We start from the raw sequence: 26535 nt of genomic DNA, 5'->3' as shown, positions 1-26535 counted from the left end.
AATTAAAGTCAAGCTAAAGTCTAAAGGCTACACTTTTAAAGTGCACAATTATAGGTACATATCGTCGATGGCAGAACAAAACCATGTCCTTTAAAATCTCCATTGTTGTTTTTATTTATACACATATGAAAATGCTGCTATTTACACTGTGTCAAAATTTAAGATTTTTGCTGCAACGTTATCTTTTTTTGGACGCAAGGTTTAGTTCCAATCCGCGATGTTTCCTATATATAAAAACACGGCCTCCAAACCAAAAAGTGTTTGTCATTATTGCCTGCATTTATTGACAATTTCTCCCTTTCACTTCATTTCATGGACAAAAAAAAGGCAACATGCAAGTTAGCAGCACATATACAACAGGTCTTAAAACTTAAAAGACGACTTTATCGACACAAGTGCAAGTCAAACAGATACAGGCAAATCCACCTCACAGGAAATCGTTTGAAGGAGCAGCTCACCGAAAAGTGCTGACATTTCTAATAATAATCATTTCTAATAAAAGCTTAATTCGATACGTTAGCATTTTTAGATGAACTGCTCCTTTCAGAGGTAGTATAAATACCAACACCGAAAAACAGGCCCAAGTTTGCACCTCGACATGAAGCTTTCTTTGCAATAAAAGTAAAAATTCACAATACATTCGTTACTGTTTTTGTTCAAAACATTGTATTGCTATGGGATAATATCAATGACTCTCATGTATCAACCATACTGACAGATGTAAACCTAGACATCATGGTAGGCCCTGGAATCAATCCATGTGCTTGTCACAGAATGACTCCTATAACAGCATTTAAAAGAAAAAGCCAGCACTGTTGAATTGCTAGCTGGGCCTGGGTCAATGACATCACCATGACATTTATTACTGCAAACTTTATACACTGAATATAAACCTTACAATATCAAAAATAATGAACATTAACATTTAGAAGAATGTGCAAATTGAATGAATTCACTTGTATGTGTGTATATATATATATATATATATATATGTGTTTGGTTTTCATTTATCTAAGGTAAAAGTAACTGAATACGACCCAAAGCAAACAAAGGCATAGAAATGATGGAGGTTTCAAACAGTTCATTTAGAAGAGAAAACGTGATATTAAAAGATCATGGTGAGTGGGGTGTGTGGCTTGTGTGCGTGTGTGAGAGGTGGCAGACGGGCCACAGAGCTGGTGTTAGCCCAGTGACTGGTGATCCAGTAACAAGTGGCTGTGAGTCTTTCCACTGGGGGCTGCACGAGACCCGGTGTTAGACAGTCATAAAATCTTCTGCAAAATGGAATTGGGCACTTCAAGGGTTTCATCCTTCACCAGAACGATATCGTAAGAGTCCATGTATTTCTCCAAGCGCTCCTCCACCTGTGTGGGTGAGACATATTTTAGGAAAAGTACATCAGAACTAGGCATGGAATGTTATCCTGTTGCAACACGAGCAACCAAAAGTACCTTTGTTTTACATTATACTGCAGCATTATTATTAAAATATACTCAAAATGTGTACAAAGCACTAATACACATATCATTTCATCACATGCAATACTTTGACTTTTAACCATATTGTATTATTTCTTTGGGACACCAACTAGTGTTTACATTAGAACTGGGCTGTCCTGGTGCATGCTTTGCAGGGAGGCTGTGGCACCAGGCTGTGAAATGGTTTATCATTAAATTTTGTAAAAAAGTACTGTGCAAAAGTCAGACCACCCTTTATTCCATTTCCAGGAAAAACTGCCATTAAGTACAAGTTATTTGCTTTTCAGGAGAAATTTCTAAGGAGATCAGATATAAGACAATCCCCTTGCATAAGGAATGTCAAAGGAAAACAAGTGAAAAAAAAAAGTGAAAACAGGAATTTCCAAAACTGAATGTCAAAAAATGATTAAAGGATAAAGAGAAATTGGTACTCCTAACAACTGTGGAAGACCTGGTAGACACCAAAACTGTCCCCCTCAGATAAACAGCATTTAAAGCTTTCATCTTTGAGAGAGAGGAGAAAATCAAGCTGCTTCACATCTGAAAACATCCACAGGCATTTCTGTCCATCCTTCCACTGTGAGAAGACAAACGCGCTATGGATCTGAAATGATGTGTAGCTGTCAAGAAGCCTCACTGAGAAAAGGAGACGGACACATCAAACAAAGAAGCTGAGTCCAGACCTCAACATCACTGAATGAGTTTGGTATTACTTGGTTTGTGAGAAGCAGAAAATGCTAAACCAACTTCTAAGACTGAACTTCAGAGGTGTGGAAAAATTTCTGCAGATTTCTTCCCTGAAAAGGATGGAAGCTGTAATAAAAATGAAAGTGGACTAAATAATAAAACATGTTATATTTAGTTGTTGAAGTATTTTTCTCTTAAATATGTTTTCTGCTTTTTACCATGACACTAAAAAAATTAATTACTCGTATTTAATGTCTGTTTTGACTAGAAATTATTTGAATAAATAAATGATGGTGGTGCCTGACTTTTGCACAGTATTGCACACTTTTAAAACAGCATCACGTCCCTGATCAGAACTATCATTTGTAAATGGAATAAGCAGTTACCTTATCGTTGAGAAAGCCAATTTTAAGCATGTTTTCCACGTTTGGAACACCGTCGGCCATAGTGAGGTCTCCCAGCGAGTCTCCAAGGAGGATGATGTTGCCGTTATCCTTCAGCTGCTTGAAGTATTCCGTGTTCCTCAGTGCACCATCGTGCTTGTTGTACACATGGATCAGCTCCCCTTTGAAACCTTTCAGAATGCCCTGCAGAACAAGAGTGACCCCTTACAGCGAGCACACAAACTGCAGCCTACATCTCAGCTGCTCTGGCTACAGGTGAATTACACTGTCAGCTACTATGGGCTAAATACAGTTAGCTGAATTAAACATATTAGACACAAAATATAAATATATATATATATATATATATATATATACATATATATAAAATGTGCAGTATCTTTCGCACAGGCAACATTTTCTGTTTTATTTTTTCTCAATATGTGAAACACAGCAAATAAACAGTAACTGTACATTAAAATGTGCAGATGTGTGTTGAGGGGGGTGTTAACTTATTTTCACTCAGAAAATCAACAAACAGTCATTTGACCAGGGCGCCTAAACTTTTGCATATGACTGCATATGATTTGTGGCATGTTATGTGATGTGTTTGGACCTTTTTGGAACTGTACAGTCTGACACGACTGCTTGTTTAAACTCTTTAACTTTAAGGGTCAATGCGGGGATTGAGTTTAGGACTACACAGCATTTTGAGTGTACTGATACTGAAAGTGCAGTCCAGAATTAGGCTTAATCTCTTAATTCTAAGGGTTCCCTGGATAAGGATTAAGCCTAAATTTTGGTCTAAACTACAGTCCCAATGCTGAATCAACATTGGAAATTTCTTTTAGTCTAGTTTAAGGGTTAATAAGAGTCAGTTTCCTGGAAAAAAGACCAAGCCTAGTCTGGGATTAGACTGTAACGATGATGATTTATCACTGAAAAGACTTTATAGTCTGGGAGCTTAATCTGGGTTTGGGAAGATGGTCCTGAGGGCGTGTATGTTTGCCCACACTTCAATTCCTCACACACATACCTTACACATTAATTTCACTGTAGTTACTGAATAATAAGTCTATTGGGTTATAATAACTGAATATTCAGTCTTTGATTGTAGGGCTTAACAAAGGAAATCTTTACAAAGACAGACTAAAGTCAACCAAGAGAGTCTCCGAGAGTCTTTGATACTCACATTCTCGTCAAAGTCCATGAAATTGGAGACGACTTTGATGTTGGGGTGGTAAACTCCAGCCTGTCTGATGATCTCCTCCAGCACGTCCCCCAGGCCCGCCGAGAAGATGAACACAGGAACGTTGTGCTGATGCAGCCGGTCGAAGAACTGCTCGTACCCCTCCCTGCCACAGATATTCACACATATATGAACATCGATAAACTAGTAACTTTACAGAAGACCTGTACATGAACTGACCTTGATTATGAGAAGACCAATCCTGCAATCCTGACTAAAGACAGACGCATATGAAGTTGTAATTTAAGTTTATAGTGGTTGTTGTCAGTAAATAACTATAATACTGAACATGTTTGCACTAAAAAGGTCATAACAGTAAACAACCTAAGGCATCATGAAGTCAGGCAAACGTTGGCATGGTTTCAGTGTAAAAATGCATTATTATCAAATGTCATTAACGTTGATGTTGGAGGTTTTTCCATCGCAGCCAATGGAATATCCAGTATTCCGTAGTTTATCTACCGCCAACATGTAGACGCAATATTAGAACATGTATGGTTGCAACAGATCTCAACAAATCTCATTATTCAGCTATTTATTCTAATATTTATTATTCAGTAACTACTATGAATTGTTCAGTTACTACTACAAAACGAATATGTAACTAGGACCGCTTTTTAAATAAAGGGATTAAGGGATTCAGAGCTGAACTGACTACATAAATTCAAACATGGGAAATTCAACTATGAGAAGTGACAGGATAATGAAAATCGTACCGCAGGCTAACGTCTGATTCTCTCACAACCTCAGGTAGTTTATCTCTCTGTAACCGCTGCTCCACCAGTAATGAGTGAGACTTAAAATACCTGAGAGAAACACCAGAAAGGAAGCAGTTTAAGGGTTAAACAATGCACATATCAGGGCTGCACAATATACTGTTTGATAACGGTTATTACAATACTGCTCTTGTCTAATACTGATCTAGGGTTGGCACAAATAATGTGAAAACTGCAGCATTTGTCCACTACACTGGTTGTATTTGAGAAGTCTGTCTTTTTTTAAGTCACAAAAACTCTCAAACTGGCCCTCAGGGCCCCCATACGATCCACATTTTATACAATACCCACTGTGTTGGAACTGGGATCAAGCAAAAAAGTTGGCCTGCCAGGTGGGCTGGTTTGAGACCCCCTGGCCTCAATTACAATACACTGCATCAGCAAAAGCCTTTAGATGGATCAGTTATTGTAAATATATGGAAATAGTGCCACCTCCTGGATGTATTTTTGAACTGCAGTAACAAACATGCTTAAAATTGTGGTTGATTATGAAACATAAGTATTGCTTTTAAGCATGGATTTAAAATGAATATCTGAGTACTCATTCAGAGTCACTCAAAGCCTGTTTGGCCAGCCTCACTGATATTGCTGAAGGCTGCAATATGCACAATAAGGTCTGCTGTGTCTACAGTTCTAGGTGAGTGTTTCTGTGGCTGTTTTGATTGATCAAAATACTCAATTACTTTAAGAAAAGTAAATTAATTTAGCAAAATAATGCAGGCCGGTGTTTAACCATGTCACATTAGTGATTCATCAGTGTCTTTTTAAAATATTGCAGGATTTGCTGCAATAGATCACAATATAATTGTAAATCTGGTATTCTGTCCATCTCATGCAGCCCTACTGTGTATATGGGAGTCAAATCAAATGTGTACACTCACCACTCCACCATGAATGGGTACTTCTCTTCCATGGTCAGATGCGGGTCTATCTCAATAGGATAGTAGGTCTCCTTCAGATGAAGCAGCTGGTGAAATACAATTTCAATATAAATATATTTTATACTTTGACATTTAAACAACTCATAGCTCGGCAAGAACTTGAAGATGTTTCATGGTGAAGGACAGATTACCTTTTTTCTACATTCTTCGGTGACCAGCTTACAGTTATCAATGATATCTGTAGAAGACAAAAGAGGCTGATTAGTGCTACTCAGCCATCACTGTGTTTTCAATGCATTCATTGATCATTTAAACTCAAGATTCCAATGAAACAGTGGGGCTTACTGTGGCACGTGGGGCAGCGTTTTCCATTGATTGCAAATTTGCTTAACGTCATGTCAAAATCTGTGATGATCTGAAAGAAAGTGGTGATGAGTATAAGCACATCTTTTTGTGAAAAAAATAAAAGCCATAAGCAACAACAGAGGCTTCTATTACCGGGTAATACTGAAGTTAGCATTAACAAATGTAATGAATCCACACTTCCTGAGTGCTGCTACACTGTGCTGAAAGCATGTGAACCCCGATATAACTTGTTTTAACTGGACTTGGACTGATTTTTCAAAATTTCTGCATTATGTAATCATTAAGATCAGTGTGGTTTGATGTCAAACGCTTCGTTCTAGAGAAACTTACTGTCAGAACTGTTTACAGTGGTGATTGGAACTAGACGTCCAGTGTGGTTAACGGTTTTAAAAGCTTTCTCACAAAAAGTTATTACATGATATGGTTGCAAATACGCAGCCTGAGGCCAGGGACAATAGTTTGGTAATAAGCATTTGCCCTAAATATGTATTTTTAAAATCCATTCATAGTAGAGAGGTACATGCAAAATAATCTGCAAAGAAAACTTGGTTCCCATCACCACCACTGTGAAAAATTTTTACTTGTTGAGTTGCTCTACAATGAACCGTTTTTTGTAGAAATTTTTTAAAAATCAGTGGAATTCCCCTTTAGCCAGACAGTCACCACATTTCCATAAGGATGCATGGATTTAGGAATTGTGACCCGATGCTTATATTCATTATTTTTCATGTACATATCTGTCAATGCCCATACCTAAACGTTTATAAAATACTGGTTTAGCATTACAGATATCTCATAAATATAACATTTATTTGTAGAGGGTTCAAAGTGGAGTGAAATGAATAAAATGTACAGCAGCCCAGCATCTCTTAAACATTCTGCTGTTCCAGAGGACAAATATGTCATCAAATATGTCGTCAATTCTGATATTTTTTTAATGCAATAATCTGCCATTCCAACATTCCTATTTTTCAGCATTTTATATGCATTTTAATCTGTTCTTTTAACACAATCTGATGCACAGAGAAAATCTGATCTATCAATCCCACCAACATTAAAAATCAGTATTGTTGGGCTGATAGTATAGATAGTATATCGTCCACCACTATAATCCAAATCGGACTGTCTGACTGTGGGACGTCCAGTGTGTAGAGTTTGATCTCGCTCTGTACCTGTAGTTTGGAGGCCCCTCCATGGATCATGCCGCAGATGACCCGCTCCACCCTCTCAGGGTCTCTGATATGGACCGTGCTCTTCTCAAACTCGGGCATCTGTGGACATCACACACATTAGACACGGATCAGAAAAGGATGAACTACACACATTCATATATTATGTACAGTACCAGGCCAAAAGTTTGGAATCACTTGTGGTTACTGTAATAATAATAACTCACACAGTGTGAACTGAAGTAGTTCAAACGTTTTTAAAAGTTTTATTTAAACTTTCAAGTTCAAGCCAGGGAACAGTAAATAATCTTATTCTAATCCATTTATAGCAATATTTAGTCTAGTTATCTGTCTCAAAATTTCAGTGCCACCCTTTAAATACAAGGCATTCAAAATGTTAAAGAGGAGTTCCACTGATTTTTCTAAAATTCTGTATAATTCAATTGCTTAGATGTTAAACAGAGTCATTCAGAGAGAAACATAGACTTTAATTTCTTTACAGTGGAGGTGATAGGAACCAGGGGTCACAACATCTACAACACAAATATAGTTATAGAGTTTTTGTATGTAATGATGATGGTAAAATAATGATAAATCTGAAAAAAATATGTTCCAGGCCTCAGGCAGCACATTAATAACCATTTTTCATATTAACCTTCTGTGAGGGAGCTTTTAGAGGCTGACGTCTGGTTCCTATCACCACCACTGTGAACAACTCTGACTCAGCAAGTTTCTCTAGAACAGAGCATTTCACACCAAACCACTCTGAATGACTCTGTTCACATGTTAACCATTTAATTATGCATAAACTTTTAAAAACAGTGAAATCTCCCTTTATTTTATGTCAAAATCAATACTATACAGCTTTCTCACTTATGGAATCATCTACAGCTCTTCATATCATTTTGGGCTATTTGAAACCTGTGAAGTTGTACAGTATTAACATCATATTAGAACCACTTTATGCAAGAAAACGGTTTGTATATTAATGAAAGCAGTGATTCCGTACTTCTGAGTGGTAATGTAAACTCCACTACAAAATAATGACAGTTCGTGCCCTTATATGGACAGCAGCCCTGCCTTTTCCATGATGCAATGCGGACATCACCGTGGCACTGGCCCAAGGCTGATACATGACACTCACTGTAGAGAAGGGGGGGCTTGAAAGGGGCTGTTATTGGACTAATCAGAAACATGACCTTAACTATCTCTAAACACACGAGCACACACACGCAGGCATCAAGCAGCAGCTGCTGTTTGGCCTGTTATATAAGACAGGAGAACCCAAACAAACCCTGGGCTCGCAGGCAGCTTGGTCACTCCCAAACGCCGACCACAGGGTCAGAGTGGACAGGAGCACCATGCAAAGCCCATGGTGGAGGGACATGACTGCAGTACAGCACAGGTAACCACGTCTGAAAGCTTTTTCAGTCCAGGACAGCTTACATATGAATAGTATGTTACAATGTTGTTTGGACAATGTTTAGGTCATTTCCTATGCCAGCTATTAAAATGAATGACAGAAAACAAGTGTTGGTGTACATTTATTAGACTGTAGGGAGTTTATAACAATGTTTAATGAGCACTTCTACAAAAAAATGTCTATAATATAATTATAAACTGTTATTATGGAATAAAATAAAATACATAATAAAAATGAAAATGTTCACATGGCTAAAAATCTATTCTGGTCCATAAGCATTGTGTCTGTTTCAGTTTCTTAAGCTAAAGTTGGATTTTTATTCACCAGCTCATTTGAATTTCCCATTCTACCTTAAATGGTGCAGCAGTTACATTCTGGCACCTGCAGCCATTTAAGGTGGAATGAAAATTTAGAATAAGAGGCCAACTTCAGCCTCATCTTAATAGTTTCTTCCAGTGGTTTTATTTCATTTGTAATTTACTGTGAGGGTCTTTATAAACTGTGGGCGTGGCCTACAGATTGCAGACTAACCAAAAAGTATGATCAATAATATGCATTCGGAATGTAACTTTGACAGCCAATCAGCTGTCTAGATTTTGGAACAAGCATGCTTATTGGCTCCCTGAATCTGATAAGACTATTTAGATAATGAAATTTGGTATTAAATGCCATTGAATTTTTCGATACTCGGTAATACTGAAGTAATACCCGGCCTTAGCTAGGGGTGCTGTGGAAAAGCTCAAAGCTACAGGCTTATAAATATCCTGATGCCCCTGACCCAAACATTCCCACTGGTAATCAGAGCAGGTATATTTTGAGACCGCTGATGAAAGAGTGACCTTAACCTGTGTTTACGTGCATAACCAACAAGTAAACAAATATACTAGTCACAAACGTCTCTATAGCTAAGTTACACTAAATAAATGAGGTATAGATGCCATTTTCTATCAAAGATTGGTTTATTTGACAGGTAAAGTGAATGATCTTAAATAAACATCACACAAACCACTGGTTGAGCCATGCTAAGCAAAAGTTTAGGCACCCCTGGTCAAATTACGTTCTGTTGATTTTAAAGATAAGTAAACATCCTCTAAAGAAAACACACATTGTAATGCACAGCTAATGTTTACGTGTTGAATTTAACATATTGGGGAAAATAAATAAAACTTAAAATGTGTCCCGTGCAAAAGTTGGCAAATTTCGTATTTTATTTTTTCCAACATGTTAAACTCAACACCAATTTTTGTTTGTTTGTTGACTGTAGAGGATCGTGTTCACTTTTTTTTTTCTTCAAAATCAAACAACATGTAATTTGACCGGGGGCACTTAAACTTTTGCATGCAACTTTATATTTTTAAAGTTGTAATAGAGTTAAAAGACAGGTAAGGATGTACTAAAAGCTCTAGAAACTCTAGTAGATTCATCAGGTTGATGCGAATACTGATTCAAATAGTAAAAAGCAGAACAATCAGTGACAATGATGGAGAATTTCTTTAAACAAAATGTGCAGGACATTTCAGAAAGCTGTTTCGTTTCGCTTACAGGACTCAGACAGGACGGCCTCTCTGCGTCAAACCCTCAGTTTGTTTGTAATGGGATACCCTTGCTTTACGTAACGTAATTAAGACTGCCAATCTTACATAAGTGGATTTCAACTGCACGAAAAGGCTCATGTGTGCGGTCTTCACATACGATCACAAAGAAATGCTTTATATTTAATATGCTTATGTTATCAATGCACTCATAGGCTTAACAAGCACTAAGAAATGACCGTACTATTTAAATATGCTTAAACAAACTCAATAATGTTTAAATATACCAACAAGCCCTTCTCCCTTACACACAGAATCCTATTTGCAGAGCGTCTACACTATTTGCTTATGTTCTCCCTGTCACCATCAGGCTGATTTACAGCTTACCTCTCTGGTCGGGTCCTCACAGCTTCGTGAAAAACAAGGGAAGAAAATTCCGCCTGTCAAACGCAGGCTTATATAGACCGGCCACAGAGAGGGTGTAGCCCCAAAATAGATTACAGATAATCCCCACCCCTTCTGAGAGGCCCGTGATGCAAGCACACACACATAGACACAATTAACAGCACAAAGCAATACACGGCATATTACCGTGAAAAGCAGGCATAAAGAGAGCAAAATGATAGCAGGCCAGTGGGGTAAAGGTCACTCAAGGCCTACTGAAACACAAAAACAAGGCTATAGCTGGCTTCTTGGAAAAAGCTATATTATTACTGGCCTAGGAAAACCTAGTCCAATAGATAATGAAGCAGGCAGAGCAGCTTATTATATTCAGCTTAATGAAACATGTAGAGCTGTCTATTATTATCAGGTACTAGAATACATAGAGTAGTCGATTGTTTTGGTGTATTGGCATGTATAGAGCAGTATATTATTTTGGTATTATTTTGGTGTAGTGAAACATACAGAACACTTTGGTGTTCTGAAATATTCAGTGCAGTCTATCATTCTGGTGTACAGTTTTGGAGCAGGCTTTTACTTTGGAATTATTATGGTGTACTAAAACATACAGAGTAGTCTATTATTATGGTGTACCGAAACATATAGAGCAGTGTATTATTATGGTGTACTGAAAACATGTAGAGCAGTCTATTATTTTGGTGTAGTGAAACATACAGATCAGTGTATTATTATGAGGTACTAGAATACATAGTCAATTGTTCTGGGGTACTGGAACATATAGGTAGTATGTTTTTTTTTGGTGTAGTGAAACATACAGAACACTATCATTTTGGTGTACAGTTTTGGAGCATCCTTTTATTTTGGTATTATTTTGGTGTACTGAAACATATAGAGCAGTCTATGATTTTGGTGTACTGACTCATATAGAGCAGTCTATGATTTTGGTGTACTGAAACATACAGAGCAGTCTATGATTTTGGTGTACTGAAACATACAGAGCAGTCTATGATTTTGGTGTACTGAAACATACAGAGCAGTCTATGATTTTGGTGTACTGAAACATACAGAGCAGTCTATGATTTTGGTGTACTGAAACATACAGAGCAGTCTATGATTTTGGTGTACTGAAACATACAGAGCAGTCTATGATTTGTGTACTGAAACATATAGAGCAGTCTATGATTTTAGTGTACTGAAACATACAGAGCAGTCTATGATTTTAGTGTACTGAAACATATAGAGCAGTCTATGATTTTAGTGTACTGAAACATACAGAGCAGTCTATGATTTTGGTGTACTGAAACATATAGAGCAGTCTATGATTTTAGTGTACTGAAACATACAGAGCAGTCTATGATTTTGGTGTACTGAAACATATAGAGCAGTCTATGATTTTAGTGTACTGAAACATACAGAGCAGTCTATGATTTTAGTGTACTGAAACATACAGAGCAGTCTATGATTTTGGTGTCCTGAAACATATAGAGCAGTCTATGATTTAGTGTACTGAAACATACAGAGCAGCCTATGATTTTAGTGTACTGAAACATACAGAGTAATTTATTATCTTGGTGTACTAAAACAGAGCAGGTTATTACATTTGGCTTAATGCAAATATTTTTAAGTTCTGAAACATGTAGAGCAGTCTATTATTTTGGCCTACTCAAACAGAGCAGTCTATTATTTTTGTGTACTGAAACATACAGAGCAGTATATAAATTAGGCCTATTTAAATACATCAAATAGGTTATCCTTTTGGCTCACTATGTAGAGCAGGTTATTATTTTAGTGTACTGAAACATGCAGAGCAGGTCTGACTTACTTCATAAAGCAAACTATTATTTCCAGCCTGAGACAAACATGCAGAGACGCCCATTATTTCAGTGTACTGAAACATATGGAGCAGCCATAACAAAACAGAGTAGATTAATCTTTTGGTTTACTACATATAGCAGTTTATTATATTCTATCTGAAACATTATTTTGGTCGGTGAAAACATGTAGTGCAGCTTATCATTTTTGCCTACTGACAAATGGAGTAATTTATGTTTTTGGCCCTATGAAGAGCAGTTCAGTCTTTTCAGCCTCCTGAAGCACACAGAGCAGCCTATTCTGAAACACATAGCAGTTTTGAACAAAGGGGGAAAAACAGGGCGCTCTATTTTGGTGTACTGAAACATGAAGATCTATTATTTTGGCTGAGCGATTCACCTACTGCAGTCAACAGTCCTGTTCAGTATGTCTGGCCTCATAAAGCTCAGTCTTCAGCTTTAAAACAATCCAATCAATCAGGTCTGAAAGTCTCCTCCCTTTTTATCAACACCGATGTTCTCTCAGAGGACTCACTCACTCTGATGTGTGTGCGCTGAGCTTTTGTGGAACGCCAGGGGTCAGAGGGTCATGGTTCAATGAGTTGACTTCATTGGTTAAGCTGTAATTTGATTCTGCTGAATCCTACGAATGTTCAAGTCAGGAACACACAAAGAGTACTACAGCAAACATTTCCTAACTGATGTCCTGGCTTTCTTAGGACCGTGTTATAGCAAACATTTCCCAATGGATTTTAATCCACAGAGAAACTGCTTCGTATTGTCCTACATCCTTATGGAACTACATGAAACGGACATGAAACTAGTTTAACCATCAAAAAAACAACCCAAACAGGGGTCTGTGTAGAAATATCCACGTCAGGATGGGTAACATGGCAATAAATTATATGACAATATGTTTTTATGAGTATAAAGGTTATCGTCAGAACATTGAACCATTGCATCATTATTGGATGTGCGGATGTAAAATGTTGACAATAAAAGAGTGTGGTCCTAAAATCTGATTGGCTAAGCTGATCATAAAATACATGATAAATAAAGGCACTTATGACCATGTAATAAATGAATTACTGCCCCATTAAAAACCTCTGTGCTGTGAATGGACTATTATGCTGCTCAGGCAGACCACTGATACATGAGGTAAGAACCCAGTTTTGTTTAAACGGAGGAGCTGACGACTTACTTTCCTGTTAACTAAGCTAAAATATAGCAGGATAAAGAGGCTAAATGGTAGCTAACAGGCTAAACCTCTCCCAAACCTCTCACCAATATTCACACTTTGAATTTGAGTATTTACTGAATGACTCAGTGTAAAACTGCAATATAAAAAGTGAAGAATGTTACCTGAATGTCTTACATGCTTTGAATAATAATAATGTTTTCTTTGTTTCTAGATCTGCCTTAAGCAGTATTCATTCAACGAATGTGTGGCACCATTAGCTTAAAGCTAACACAACACCGGAAACTGCAATGAGGTGCTAGCAGAAAAAAAGCACGCTTGCAGTGATAATTTGGTGAGCAAAAACAACTTATAAAGAGTTTATGAATTAAACAGTTATTTAATGTTTTTATTACTATATGAAAATAAATGCAATATAAAATGATGGGTGACAAAGTCTTTATCCTCCTTTAGCAGTTCATGTTTGCTTGCCTGCAAGACTATGCTCCAAATGAACTTTATTTCTTATCAAATAAATTATTATTTGAATTATTTACTGAAATGTATTGCACATTTGATCACATTTTATCATATTTTATGTTGTCCCTGTTTTATAAAACCAATATGACATTTGTGGGTGTGCGTTACAGTGATTTTAGCTCTGGTAAGGGGGTCTTCCTTCGTTTTGTGTTTTTACTCATGGTAAAATCACAGTAATGTGTGTTTTTTTTGCCACTTGTGCTATTGTCTTTTTGGAGCTTTGTGTATAATCAACCCTCAATAAAACAAAAATGTTTAAAACAGTAATCGTGAAAATGTCTTCATGTGTTCTGGTATTAAATTTATGTCACATTGCCCACCCCTAGCTACTGGAGTAAAGAGACCCCTCAATCTGGAAACTCTAGCTACCACTAGGCACACAGTTTACAGTCATGTCAGCTATAACACGTGAGCACAAGTGCATGTTAGAACAATGCCTCCCTCAACTTTTTCAGTTGCACAGAGCACAGCTAGGCCTCCAGCACACAATTAGAAGGCTGAGACGCCGATGCTGGTGCTTGCTGACCTGGTTTCCAGCAGAGTGCATTCCACAGCTCCAATGCTGAGGCATGCCTTTCGTTATCGTGCTGAATTTCAGCCTCCACAGTCTCCACAAGGCCAAAGCAGAAGAGATCTGTTCCATTGACTTTCGTGGTAACAGTGATACTGAAGTACAGGCTAAAGCACTAAATGCCTGAAAAGCCCATTCAAAGCATTTCCAACGGTACAACGGTCATTAGGACAGAAAGAAGCACTGTCCAGCAGCAACGAACCACCAAATGCAGAACACCAGAAAAGGTGTTCAGGTTTTGGCATAATTTGAAAATGGCTGTTACCCTTTATCTTGTATGTAAATTTCATGATCAATGGACCAAAAATCAATGGCCCAAAATGACTTGGTTACGTCTGGTTACATTGACTTACATTAACAGTGAAATATGTTTTTTCCTTCTCCTGTAAAGTTACCATTTTGGAAATACAAGGTTTTTTCTGACAACAGCGATATATATATATGTAGAGAATGCAGCATTTATTTCACTTCTTTTAGGAAAGTTATTTAAATGCCACTGTCACCAAATGCTCTAATTCAGCATAAAAAGACAGGAACACATCCTTCTGGCTATTAGCTATGAGTTTGAGTAAACTGCCCAGTAATTCCTAGCAAATAATTGTCACAGCCATCTCTGTCAGAGGCCGAAGGTCAGCTCAGGCCAAAAGAACAGTGAGCAGAGGACAAATGCTCCAGTGAGGCATTCTGTGCTTCAGGTCATTTCAGTACAAAAAAATAGGTCAAGTCAGTGTTCAGTACATAGCCTGCACATAGCAACAGTATATATACATACATTATGTGTCAAGAAGTTCTCCTTCTAATAATAAGTGTAGCCACTTTAAGGTGCACCCATCGCTGAAACAGTGTTCAACTGCGCACACACAGTTTGTTTAATCTCCATAGAAAAGCACTGACCAATAGAAAGGGACACTCTGGAGCAGATCACCATGCCCAATGTCAAGCTTTAACTAGAGCGATATAAAGCCCCCCAGTATTGGGCTGTGGAGCAGTGGAACTGCATTCTCTGAAGTAAACTCCACTCCCAAGCTCCAATCATCTCACACCTTCGGATTTTACCAACGGATGATTTGTGATCCAGAACTGACCATCCAACATATCTGACCTCACTAACGCTCTTGTGGCCGAATGCAACATTGAAACATCTAATGCAAAGGGGGACAAACTCACTATTAATACCCTTTATTTCAGAAGAAATGCTGGATGAGCAGGTGTCTACAAACATTTTGGACATATAGTGCCCAAATAAAACACTATTAATAAAAGACTACAAACTACTTCTTACAGTGACCATTCAAACAGAGGATTTCCAGAAAGGATGACCCATGGATTCAGATTTGGAGGCACACCTCTGACACCATTACAGCTATGCAATACATAATGGGCATAATGCGCAAGTATGTTAGTGAGGAAAGTGATCTACTTTTCACTCGGTTGCGTCTTTAACTTTAACATTTAATTACACCCTTTTTTTGTGTTTTAACTATACTACCTGACGTTGTTGACCGGTTGTTGATTGGTCACACTTCTGAGGTTTACTGTTTCATTTCAGACCTTGGGTTGTCAAGATCATGAATTTTTGACTGACAATATTTTGCAACATAGACGACTTTACTGCCTTAGCTTGAAGTACAAGCCTAAAGTGGCCAAACAGGCTGATTAGCCATCTTGCTCCCAAGCAGTGTTTACTCAGCAGGTAATACTGGTTGTGCTGTCATCACACTGTTGGCTACACTTCATGATGGCTCTTCAGATTGATATGAATACGGTTCTATAAAGAAACCTTTTTTGAAAATTGTTCAATATAGAGCTAAAAAGGGTTCTGATGTAATGATGTCAAGCTTATAACTGTAGTAGAACACTTTTTGTTGCTAAATAGAACCTTTCAAACTTTTCAAAAAGGTCCTATGTAGAACCATATCCAACACATTTTCTATTCATCTGAGGAACAATTTCACCACGCAAAGAACCATTGGCTCTATATAGCATTTATGGTTCTAAACAGGGGAGCAGTCGTGGGCTGGAGTTAGGGAAAGCCGCCTTGTGACCGGAGGGTCACTGGTTCGATCCCCTGAACTGACAGTACATGACTGAAGTGCCCTTGAGCAAGGCACCTAACCCCCATCCCCGGGCGCTGCGGATAGGGCTGCCCACCGCTCCGGGCAAGCGTGCTCACTGCCCCCTAGAGTGTTTCTTCAATAGTGTGTATGTGGTGTTTCACTGCACGGATGGGTTAGACTGCGGAGGTGAAATTTCCCTGTTGTGGGACTAATAAGGGTCTCTTAATCTTAGAACCACAGCCTTTACTAAAGAACCATTTTTAAGTGTGTATATTTATGTAGAAATGTCTCAAGCAAAACTAATTTTTTGAGTGAAAATCTAATCTAAACATGTTTGCATACCTGCTACAAACATCATTATTAGCGACCTACCTAATGAATGAACACTACTCGTGCTCTTAACATCAGCACCAACTTTTCATCTATATTTATTTGTCCAGCACATTCAACTGAATTATATTGCAGTCAGCACTCAAATAACTGTGACCATTAGTGGTTAGGCGATCGTAATAACTGTGACAGGAGAATAGAGCCAAACTCACTTACAGAACTGCTGTGGAACTTAGTATAAGTGACTCAGTGCTTTAGTAGGTTTTTGAGAACTTTCTGCTTCAGGAAGGCACTTCTACCTTTTACTGTGGTCTTTGTTTCATGCAGACAAATGTTCCTACATTTAAAAACCACAGAGAAACAGCATCAAATGCTCACTTAAAAAATCTGATCATATCGTCTTTGAAAATTTGTTTTTTTTTTTAATAAATATATTTTTATCAAATAAGGGATGCATAATGATGAGGGAATCAGTATTGCTAGACAATTGTTTAAAAAAAATTACTGACATCAGACAGTTGTTTGGATTTGACTGATACTTCAAACTTTTATGTACTCAGAATGTTTAGGTGAAGCCAGGTTACTGAGATAAAGTATCTGCATTTTATTCATTTCAATAAATGTTATTTTTCTCTGTAATACTAATTCATGTGGATCTAGTCCCAACTTCTAAATTCTATAAATGTTTTTGTATCAACATCGGCAGATATGTACGCGAAAAATATCGGATATTAGCATCAGCCCACAATTGCTGTATCGGTGCATCCCTACGTTAAATACTAATGTGCTGAAAAATCATGTGGAGGACTGATAATCAGAACTGATTACTGACTCACCTAGCACTGATCAAAGGTAAAGATATGTCTCAGTAGTAATATACAGTCACACGCAAAAGTTTGAACACCCCCGGCCAAATAAAATGTTTGTTGTTTGAAAATAAGTTAACACATCCTCCACAGAGAACAAATACAAACATGGTATTTTCTCCAAATTTTGATGTATGATTTCTATATATTTAACATATTGGAAAAAAAATAAAGCATAACATACAAAAATGTGACAACTTTTGCACAGGCCACATTTTATTTGCTGCTTTTCCCCCCAACATGTTAAACTCACCAAATATACAGTAATTGTGTATTCCCAATAAGAGATATGTTCATTTATTTTCACTCAGAAAATACAATATTTTACAATAATAATTTAACCAGGGGCGGCAAAATAACTCTCTGAGAAACACCGTCGCAACCATTGTTGAAACTCCTCCCGATGCAGTTCTATTTTAGGCTGAATTCCAGTAGGCTGTGAGGAATTCTAGGTTGAGCTTTAGCAGGGCAGCAGATAAAGCTCCCCAGGCCTGAGAGTGAAGAATTCATCCACAAACAGCAGCAGAGAGTTAATCCTCTGCTTCAAGAGGTTCTGGACAAGCCATTTAGGCTCAAGTGGATTTTTCTCTGCGCTCAGAATGACAGGTAAGTGTGACGCATTTAGAGCAGAAGTCATAAGAATTACATATTTAGATTATAAACCACACGTTTAAAACCCACATATTAAACAAAATAAATCATTATTTCGATATTAATTTAGAAACCGAGATAAAATTACTTATTACAATAATAGTTTTTTTTTTCTAGGAACTGAAGGGAAATCTATAATAATCTCTTCCTTTACAATTAGGATTTTTCTTTATCTCCTGTAGTGTCTGGTCTAACTCAATGCATTACTCCCACACTGCTTCACCAGAAGTGCAGTCAACACGTCTCAGCTTGCTTTCAAAATCGATTCCCATATACACCAATCAGGCATAACATTATGACCACCTCCTTGTTTCTACGCTCATTGTCCATTTTATCAGCTCCACTTACTAAATAGGTGAACTTTGTAGTTCTACAGTTACAGACTGTAGTCCATCTGTTTCTCTGCATACTTTGTTAGCCCCCTTTTACCCTGTTTTTCAGTGGTCAGGACCCCCATGGACCCTCACGGGGCAGGTACTATTTGGGTGATGGATCATTCTCAGCACTGCAGTAACACTGACGTGGTGGTGGTGGTGTGTTAGTGTGTGTTGTGCTGGTACGAGTGGATCAGACACAGCAGTGCTGCTGGAGTTTTCAAATACTGTGTCCACTCACTGTCCACTCTATTAGACACTCCTACCTTGTCAGTCCACCTTGTAGATGTAAAGTCAGAGACGATAGCTCATCTGCTGCTGCACAGTTTGTGTTGGTCATCCTCTAGTCCTTCATCAGTGGTCACAGGACGCTGCCCACAGGACGCTGTTGGCTGAATATTTTTGGTTGCTGGACTATTCTCAGTCCAGCAGTGACACTGAGGTGTTTAAAAACTCCAGCAGCACTGCTGTGTCTGATCCACTCAGACCAGCACAACACACACTAACACACAACCACCACATCAGTGTTACTGCAGTGCTGAGAATGATCCACCACCCAAATAGTACCTGCTCTGCGGTGGTCCTGTGGGTCCTGACCACTAAAGAACAGGGTAAAAGGGGGCTAAAAAAGTATGCAGAGAAACAGATGGACTACAGTCTGTAACTGTAGAACTACAAAGTGCACCTATATAGTAAGTGGAGCTGATAAAATGGACAATGAGCGTAGAAACAAGGAGGTGGTCATAATGTTATGCCTGATTGGTGTATATGTACATGCACATTCATATTTCCGTTCCACCTTAAATAGAGCGGCGGTTACTTTCTGGTACCTATTCAGGCACCTTAATGCAACTTCTGTGTCATTTAAGATGGAATGGGAAATTCGAATAGGAAGCCAACTTCAGCTTTTTCAAACCTCTCAAGTCATTTCACGTGTCTCTTGCATGCATCCCATATATTTGTCCCTCCAGCCATCAGACACTGCTGGGATCTGGAAAATATTACAGTCGTTCATGATATCAGCACCAGCTGGTCTGCAAATTCACGCAGGAGGCCACGGGACCACAGCCTCGTCCAATGCAGATGACCAAATCAGGCAGCTCCTTGGGCAGAACAAGATGAAAACCATGTTTCCATGTCAGGTTAAGTCTAACCCCTAAAGACTGCCCATTTTTAAATGGCCGTTACCTCAAAAACAAAGTGGGCTACTTCAGATGCTGCGTACTAGACAGCGGGAGGTGGTCAAAGCACTGCTGTTTTTTCTTTTTCATTTAAAACGGGGGACTTAAACAGGCCAAACAGGGTAGCGTTAGCAGGGTTTGCACTGCCTTTATGTTGCGTTATCTGCTCTTAATACCGGTCTAACGCTGTGTTCAAACAAGATATTCTGTTGTTTTCAGTGGAGCCACGGCAAAAAAATTCTGCCACCGCAAGCGGCAGCTTTCCATAGACCACAGTGGCGAGTGTAACGACCCATCAAGAGTTACATTTTCTCAACTTTTGCCATCAACCGCAGTGGTGGAATAGACTGACTTTGTTTTTTTGGGAGCCACGGATGCCAAATGTCTCATTGCTGAACTCGAGACAACCCTGAGTTTAACCCACAACACAAAATAAAAGAGCCCTCCTGCCTTTTCCACCCTAAATAAACAACATACTAATGCTAAAGCTCTACTCTGATAATCATCCATTTTCGATAGTAACTCTGCCACCATGCCAATGTTTGCGTGGCTTCATGCCGCCGATGGTCACGTACCACTATGAAGCGCAGAATGATGTTTTTCAATGCAAACATGTGAATGCAGCATAACTTATGACAAAACTTTGGTATACAGAATAAACTGGCATTTTCTGTGAAAATGAACATTCAGAATTGTTTTTGCAAAGTGGTGAAAATCTCAGGCGGATAACTTATCAAGAAATTCTTATAAATAGATCATTGCAGTATATTATTTATCATCATAATCATTTTTTGGCATTCTCCAAAGAACATGAAATATTTAATAGGCATTGTAAAATACCTGCCCTGTGTTAGACTGACGACCTGTTCAGGGTATACCCTGCCTGACCGCCGGGATAGGCTCCAGCTCCCCCGCAGCCCAGAAGGATAAGTGGCTTAGAAGGTGTGTGTGTGTAAAATACCTTCTGCTGTCCAGTTTATAGTACTTTAGTCTACACTGTGTGAGTAAAAACTGAATAACAGCAATTATTAAGATAATTAGTCATTGTAAACTTTGGAATGGTAGTGTATATTTTATGAAATCTTTTACGGCTGGCTTTGCGGTTATTCATGTCATTTCTTTAGTCCACTTATGTATGCACAAATTCCACCAAGACAAATTCTTCATACATGCTCGACCAACACAGTGATTATGATTCTGGTAGACTTATTAAAATGATTCAGCACTAAGAGTGGATCTTTACACCTGCGTTTCACGTTTTCTTACTCCCAACACACCTCATTCCACGAATCAGTGAACTGATTAAGTTTTTCTTGAGAATGGGTGTGAATGGACCTAGGCGATGCATGCTTATCAACCCTTATAGCTTGTAAACAGACTGATATCATATGCTTCATATTATAGGCTAATGTTGGACTATAGCCTCTCAAATCAGGCAGCATGAATCAACATGAATCGTTTTATGGCTGGACTGATAACAGATAGTCAGTCTTGTGCCGAGTCCGAAATGATCCTCTGATCACTAAACCCTACAGTTGAAAATCTGGATCATTATATAGAACACTGGCTGTGTTTACATGCAGAGATATTTGCCAATCTGATTGAACACATTCCTATTATAGGTTAAGACTGAAGTGTTTATTCTCACTCTACTCAACAATCTGATGGAAATCTCCGTTTACGTGCTCACTACAAGTAATCTGATCCAAAATTACACGCATGCTTAGAGAACCACTTACAGTAGATGTTACCAAGTTTTCAGACTAGAGGTGGGCGATATGGTAAAAATATTACATTGCGATACTTCAAGACATTTTTTAATTTACACGATATGTCACAGTATTTACTTTTTCAAACATCTGATCAGTGGAAACAGAGAAAAAAAACTCCAGTAGTGCTACGTTTTAAAAAAATACTACCAAAAACTGTGAACACGATGTTTATTCAATATTTTGCATACTGTGTTGCACTAAATCCAGTTAAACGGGACTAATTTTACTCCTTTTTAATGAAACACACAGTTGGTCAGTGGTCTTCAAGTAATTACAATATACATGTTACCTTCAGAAAAGCAGGTTGTATTGTGGAACAATTTATCATGATAACAATATATACTGTCTTACAGCCAAGGACTATTTTGGACACCTCTACAAAATGGCAGAATCCTAAAACAGCGCAGTATATAGAGAGTAGAGCAGTCAGACACAGCTTTGGTCTGGTTTTATGCCCTTATTCAAAACTGATTATATTCATATGTGTATTTTGTTTTCCACACTGACCAAACCCCTATGGCCTTGTAACATGCAAGCTATTTTTTGTGAGGCTGCATAACTTGCATAACTCCACATCTCAAGACTAAAGGGGGTTACGCGGTGGAGAAAACTGTGGAGTGACTATTTTCAGGCAGCTATGAAAACACAGGTTTTATTTAGTCTGTGGAATAGTATCTGGGAATATGTATATACAGAAATGAAGTATCTGTATTCACTCCAAGTTATATTTTATAAAAGCAGTATTCGCCATACAGTTATTTCTTTTTCTTCTTAGATATTTATATATATATATTTTTTTTGTATTTAAATTCTACAAGGGGACTACGCACCTAAGATTTTCACTCACTTTCCACCTGTGTAAATGTGATGTGACAATAAACGTGATTTGATTTGATTTATCATATTTTTAAGAGAACATTTCCAGAATACTTACTAACTTAAAAAATATATACCACCTTTAAAAGAAACAGGTTCTTAAGGAAGTACTTTAAAATTAGCACACAGCATCTAAAGACCTACTGCTACAGCCTGAGTGGACTGATAAAACTGTGTGATTAGCCAGTTATTAATGTGAACGTTAGTAAACTTTTTAAAGGTAGACTGAACTAGACAGTCTCTTAAGTGGTGGACAAGTTTATGAGTGATAAACTCAGCACTGGTGTTGTGCTGGACTAACACACGTTCATGTCATTAACTGAAAATCACACAGCTACTCATTTTATAGTTGAATTTGCATGATTGTGTTATTGGAACATGGCGAACTGTTTGCTTAGTTTATGAGTTGGCAGAGGGATTATGGGAGCAGTGGACTGAAGCAGGCAATGAGAGCCAAAATAATGTAGAGAATGTACGGGTGGGTGATATGGCAAAAATATTATACTTCAAGATATTTTTATGATACATGATCTGCTTTTTTCACAATTTTCTCCCCAATTCGGACGTATCCAGTTCCACCCACTAGCTAGGACTCCCATAATCACACAATACCACCAGTGCTAGGAGGGCAAAAGCTAGCGCAGGCTTCCTCTGAGTCCTGCGAAGCGCCACTGCATCTTTTCGAACGTCACTGGACAGCTGAACGCGCTCTGAGGAAAGCGCCAACCACCAGTTCTGTTATGTCAGCTAACAGACGCCTGCGCTGACTAGCATTGGGCTGGGTGATGGGGGGGCCATCATGCCTGTCCAAGGAGAGTGAGGTCAGTTGGCGACTCCCAGCCACAGATGGCTGTGGCATCACCAGGGATCGAACTCACGACCTCCTGATGATGGGGCCAAGGCTTTTTCAGAGAGCTAATAAGTTGGAACAGACAAAATAGGACCTGTACTGCCACATATATAAACATTATAACAATAAGTAAGTAAGTAAATAAATAAATAACCTTCAACTATAATCATTTTATTCATTGTTTTACAAACTACACAGCACTAAATGCAAAGCAGGCCTTAATGCCTGAATGAAACATGTGGTCAATTAGTGCTCTTTACTGTACTGACAGTACCCATGATGGGCTCAGAAAAGTGTACTGTGACATCATTTATCGCGATAATATCGTCATATTGCCCAGCTCTGAGTGTGAGCTAAATGAAGAGCAGTTTTTTCCCCGTGTGCCTTATCAGTATGTATTCTCAGTGTATTCTGAACACATTACTTCTTATGTACTGTAATGAAATATAGTGATAAATTCATTTCGGACAGTGTATTCAGTTTTCAGTCAGCTCTACGTTTTTAAAGTATTCTGCCCAGCTGTGTCTGTAAGTCTTCACACTGTCGGAGCTGTTTTTGTCAGTATTTTGCAGTGTGTGAAGGGAGGCTTCACTGTCTGGTGAAACAGATGAGGGAGGAGATGGTTCCCCTTTTAAGGTCCTGCCTGCTTTTAGTGCTTCTTAAAACTCGCTTTAACAGTGGGCGGTGACGGTGTCTGTCTTAAAAGCGCTATATAAACAACACTGAACACAAAAACACACAGTCAGGCTGAAAACAGCGCTTATAGCCGGTCAGTAAGGCTCGTGACCTTCTGTTTCACAGCGCGGACTGAAGGAGAGAGAGAGGGGTGGAGAGGGAGAGAGGGAGGCCGCCGGCGCTCACCATTTCGATGATCTTCGTTTTCTTTCCGGCTCTCTTCGTCTTGGTGAAAATGTACTGGGCCAGGACCACCCCGCCGAACAGGGCGCACACACTGGCGCTGGCCACCGCCCCGACCTTCACCACGGCGGTCTTGTCCATCACCAAAGTCGGTTTTGCGGGCTGAATTCGCTGCACCAGCACACACACGCGGATCCCTCTTCCTGTGTTGACATGGTACCGACCAGATAAGCAGCGCGCTCCGTCCTGACAGCCTGTTTTTTCCCCACCCGTATTCAGACAAACCCCAACTCCCTGCGCTCTGATTGGCTAGTAGGTCGTCGGCGGGACGCTTGTAGTACAAACTACAAATAGGGGGAAATGACGCCGTCACCTAGGGCTCATTCTCAAATGGCTGCCTAGTCCCTAAGTAGCGCACTACGTAGGTCGTAAAGGGGATTTCCACCAATTGATTTCTTTACAGTGGTTGTGAACACAGAGGTCACAATGTCTACAACACAAATATAGCCTATTTATTTACTATCCAAAACCAGGAGAGAACCTGCACGTGCCTTCTGAGTTTTTATGTTATGTTGATGATGGTAAAATAGTCATAAATCTGAAAAAAATAAGCTTTCTTTAGGGACTACAGATTTTCACCCTGCATGTACTTCTCCACCATCAATGGATTAAAATAAATTGTTAAAAATACATTCTTAGCCAAACCTTGATCACAAAACTATCATAAAATAATATTTTTGACATCAGGCAGCGTATTGATAACCATTTCATGTAATAACTTTCTGTGAGGGAGCTTTTAGAGGTGGATGTCTGGTTCCTATCACCACCACTGAGCAATTTGGACTCGTTAGGTTTCTCTATATTGGAGCATTTTCTCACCAAATTACTCTGAATGACTTAGCTTTACAATCATTTAATCATGTAGAATTAAAAATAAATGATGGAGTTCACTTTTAAAATAAGGTACCTTGTATCCAAACAGTTGTTTAACAAGGACCCATTTGGGAGAAGTGCCACGTTTGGGTGCAGAACCCCAAATTTCATGACTCACATAACCTAGTGCACTAGATAGGTAATAACTTTGGGAGCCATTCGCGACTTAGCCTAGGACTGCAAGTGTCAAAACGATGCCTTAAATGTTAAAGTATTTGAGCGCTTACAAAGCACCTGAACATTTGTGTGAGGTAGATAAATATAACTTAGAATCTTTAACGTGCAGTTTCTTCTTGTTGTTTTCGATTTTGAGACCTACTCACCTACGCTGATTTTAAATGGTATGGCTCGTTTCTATGGAAACGTGTCCAACGCGCAGTAACTCAGGCAGTGATCCAAACCGCATACTATGGCACTAAATACTGCGTAAAAGCAGCGCACCACCGCTACACAAATTCATTAGTGTAGTGTAGTGTAGAAGTGTAGAAGCGCGTGATTTGGGACGCAACCTTACCTTATACTCGGAGTTAAATGTGATCAGCAAAGCTCGTATTTATCAATAATAATGTATTTTAATGACAGCAATTCACAGTAAGAAAAACACAGACAAAACAAGGAAGACTGATGAATGATGTACATTTAGCCTTCTTTAAAACCACAAAACATCACCCCATGTAAATTATGTGAAACAGGAGGACGAAGCAGAGGTTAGCCAGCTAACCTAGCTTCTCTTCTGAATTTCAAAATTTCCCGTTCCACCTTAAAAGCTGCAGCATTTAAGATGTAACGGGGAAATTTCGAAAAAGAAGCTGGCGAATACAAAGCCGACTTCAGCCTCGTGAGTCCAACAACCACAAACCGTTTAATGTGAACATCAGGAGAGAAAATGAAATGTAAGCTAAAAAAATCTCATCTCTGCCAACACCATAAATCCTACTTTTCTAAAAATCAAACTTACCGTTTTGTGGGAAATTATGCCTAAAATTACAAAAGATCCAAACGTTAAGAACGGAGAGTTGGCCTAAATGTCTTTAAATTATTCTAAAAAATTACTTTCCTCCAACAAGAGACCTGCTACAGCTCTAGCGTTACACAGCATAACGATTTTTGCGTTTACAACACAAATATAGACATTTTATTTACTATCCAAAACCACCAGTGAACCTACACGTCTTCTGAGTGTTATATTTAGTCTTGATGAGGGTAAAATATTTATAAATTAGAAAAAAAAAGAGTTTTCTTTGGATACTATTTTGCCTCACAACACCCTGCATGCACAATCTGTCATGAATGGATTAAAATAAATGGATTGAAATACATTTTAAGCCAAAACTTTATCACA

At 38.6% G+C, this 26535-nt stretch overlaps 1 protein-coding gene across 2 annotated transcripts; it reads right to left on the bottom strand.

Annotated features, from left to right (window-relative positions):
• Positions 1–258: 258 nt before the first annotated feature.
• Positions 259–24496, bottom strand: nt5c3a (5'-nucleotidase, cytosolic IIIA). 2 transcript variants are annotated; one of them, XM_036555817.1, is made up of 9 exons: positions 24264–24496; positions 6993–7091; positions 5800–5869; positions 5646–5692; positions 5455–5540; positions 4514–4603; positions 3741–3903; positions 2552–2752; positions 259–1364 (listed from the first exon to the last, which is right to left on the bottom strand). In XM_036555817.1, the coding sequence occupies exons 1-9, from the start codon at positions 24399–24401 to the stop codon at positions 1263–1265; spliced, it is 996 nt and encodes a 331-aa protein (XP_036411710.1). In that variant the 5' UTR covers positions 24402–24496; the 3' UTR covers positions 259–1262. The 2 variants fall into 2 exon arrangements, with proteins under 2 accessions (XP_036411710.1, XP_036411711.1); XM_036555818.1 differs by lacking the exon at positions 24264–24496 and adding an exon at positions 10332–10441.
• Positions 24497–26535: the final 2039 nt, after the last annotated feature.

This window comes from Colossoma macropomum, unplaced genomic scaffold, assembly GCF_904425465.1.
Source record: "Colossoma macropomum unplaced genomic scaffold, Colossoma_macropomum, whole genome shotgun sequence".
NCBI lineage: Eukaryota > Metazoa > Chordata > Actinopteri > Characiformes > Serrasalmidae > Colossoma > Colossoma macropomum.
The sequence above is the reverse complement of the archived record's forward strand: the minus strand, read 5'-3'. Positions and strand labels throughout refer to the sequence as shown.

What these genes read in the sequence shown, in the direction of transcription:
- nt5c3a (XM_036555817.1), bottom strand. Translation starts at nt 24,401, where the DNA reads ATGGACAAGACCGCCGTGGTGAAGGTCGGGGCGGTGGCCAGCGCCAGT. An exon ending in GAGGGGCCTCCAAACTACAG is followed by an intron (nt 5,870 to 6,992) that starts GTACAGAGCGAG and finishes ACTTTCTTTCAG; the next exon opens with ATCATCACAGATTTTGACAT. An exon ending in ACGCTGCCCCACGTGCCACA is followed by an intron (nt 5,693 to 5,799) that starts GTAAGCCCCACT and finishes TGTCTTCTACAG; the next exon opens with ATATCATTGATAACTGTAAG.